General features: G+C 39.8%; 1 protein-coding gene across 1 annotated transcript; it reads right to left on the bottom strand.

Moving 5' to 3' along the window:
- Positions 1-437: 437 nt before the first annotated feature.
- On the bottom strand, positions 438-1487 carry LOC111021831 (uncharacterized). Its single transcript, XM_022298916.1, has 2 exons — positions 923-1487; positions 438-739 (listed from the first exon to the last, which is right to left on the bottom strand). Exons 1-2 carry the CDS (start codon positions 1485-1487, stop codon positions 438-440), a joined length of 867 nt encoding a protein of 288 aa, XP_022154608.1.
- Positions 1488-1855: the final 368 nt, after the last annotated feature.

Here is a 1855-nt window from a genome sequence, read left to right as displayed (position 1 = left end):
TGCCAATCATCTTCAAAGTGCACTTGTCCTGAAGAACACATGAATCATTAGCAAACTCAACTTTCAGATTAGGAAAATCTCGTGTCAAAGAGCTGACTGATATTAGGTTGAATTGGAACTGAGGAATAAAGAAGACATTGTGTAGAGATAAGTCTTCTGATATCCGAACAGTACCACTTAAGTGCACAACAAAACGAGACTTATCAGGCAAGTTGACATGGATTGGAGAAATAGGCGAAACAGTTTCAAACAATGACTGAGAACAGCAAATATGCGCTGAAGCACCAGAGTCCAAAATCCACAAATTAGCAGCATTTAAAGAACAAGCAGTAATACCTGCCATATGAGAAGTCGAAGCTGCATCAGAAGCAGAAACCTTCGAGACATTCATCTGAGACTAAAGAAGCTGGAGAAGCTGTTGACATTGAGCAACAACATCAGGATTCGACATAGCAGGAGAAGAAGCTAAAGAAGCCACTAGTGGTCTGCGAAGAAGCAGAGTGAGCAAAGGCCTGAGACGAGGACCGCAAATTCTGAGAACGATATCCAGGAGGATAACCGTGTAATTTGTAGCAACGGTCAATGGTGTGACCAAAGAGGCCACAGTGAGTGCAGAATGGTCTCTCCTTCTTTCCCTTCGAAGTAGTCGCCAGAGATTTTGTCATAGTCTTGCTAGAATGGGCCGAATGTTGAACGGCTAGGGCAAGAGAGGCAGTCGGAGAAGGAGAAGAGGAGACACCTAAAGATCGTTGTTACTCCTCTTGATTAACAAGTGAAAAAGCTTTGTTGATTGAAGGCGGCGGATCCATGAGAAGTAACTAAGCACGAATATTAGTATAGGATTCATTCAATCCCATAAGAAAACTCATTAGATACTCATATTGTAAAAAATTGGCAGCAGATTTGGCACCACCACACGTACACGAACAAGAACACAAAGGACGATATTGAATTAATTCGTCCCAAACAGCTTTGAGTTTAGTGAAATAGAGACTGACAGACTGTTGATTTTGCCACAATTGAGCAAGATCACGCTTCAATTGAAAAATCCTAGGACCGTTGCTCTTTTCAAAGCGCTCCTTCAAATCGATCCAGATATCGCGAGCCGATTCCGAAAACAGAATGCTCGATGAGATTTCCTTCGATACAGAATTGAGAATCCATGCAATAACTACATGATTATTGTGAATCCATGCCGGAAGCAGTTCACCAATCGGTCGACTAATAGATCCATCAATAAACCCTAGCTTGTTCTTGATGGAGAGGGCAATGAGCATAGACCGACTCCAAGAGGAATAATTTTCCTCTGTAAGCGGTTGAGTAACAAGAACAAGCTCTGTGTTATCCGTATGGTGAAGATAATATGGATTGAGGACTGAATCAACACCAGACACGGACGAAGAAGAATTTGGTGATGAAGAATCATCAAGAACTGGAGCAATTGGATCAATTGGACGAACCGGAGAAGAAGGCGGTGTGGTTGGCATGGCGGAAAAGGAAAATTAGAGAGAGAAGCTTCGTGCGGAAGATATACGCTCTGATACCATAACAGAGTGTGAATGTGATAATATTCTCATTAACCCATTAAAAGAAAATACAATATCTCTATATATACATGACGAGATATAAAACAAATTAAATAACTGACTAAGGAAGTTATAACCAATTTGTACATAAAGATCCGGAAGTTATAACCAATCTGTACATAAAGATCCTAAAAATCCAAAATATGAATTAAATTTACCTATTAATGATGAATAAACCACCACTCAACCAAAAAGTTTAAACTGATGAGTTGGATAAAATTAATTCATATATTGAATCTCTAACGCCAAACTAAATTTGGGATTACATG

Source organism: Momordica charantia (genome assembly GCF_013281855.1).
Source record: "Momordica charantia cultivar OHB3-1 chromosome 6 unlocalized genomic scaffold, Mcharantia_2.0 BLBB01000006.1, whole genome shotgun sequence".
Classification (NCBI taxonomy): Eukaryota; Viridiplantae; Streptophyta; class Magnoliopsida; order Cucurbitales; family Cucurbitaceae; genus Momordica; species Momordica charantia.
Note: the sequence above shows the minus strand (reverse complement) of the source record. Positions and strands in the feature narration are given on the sequence as shown.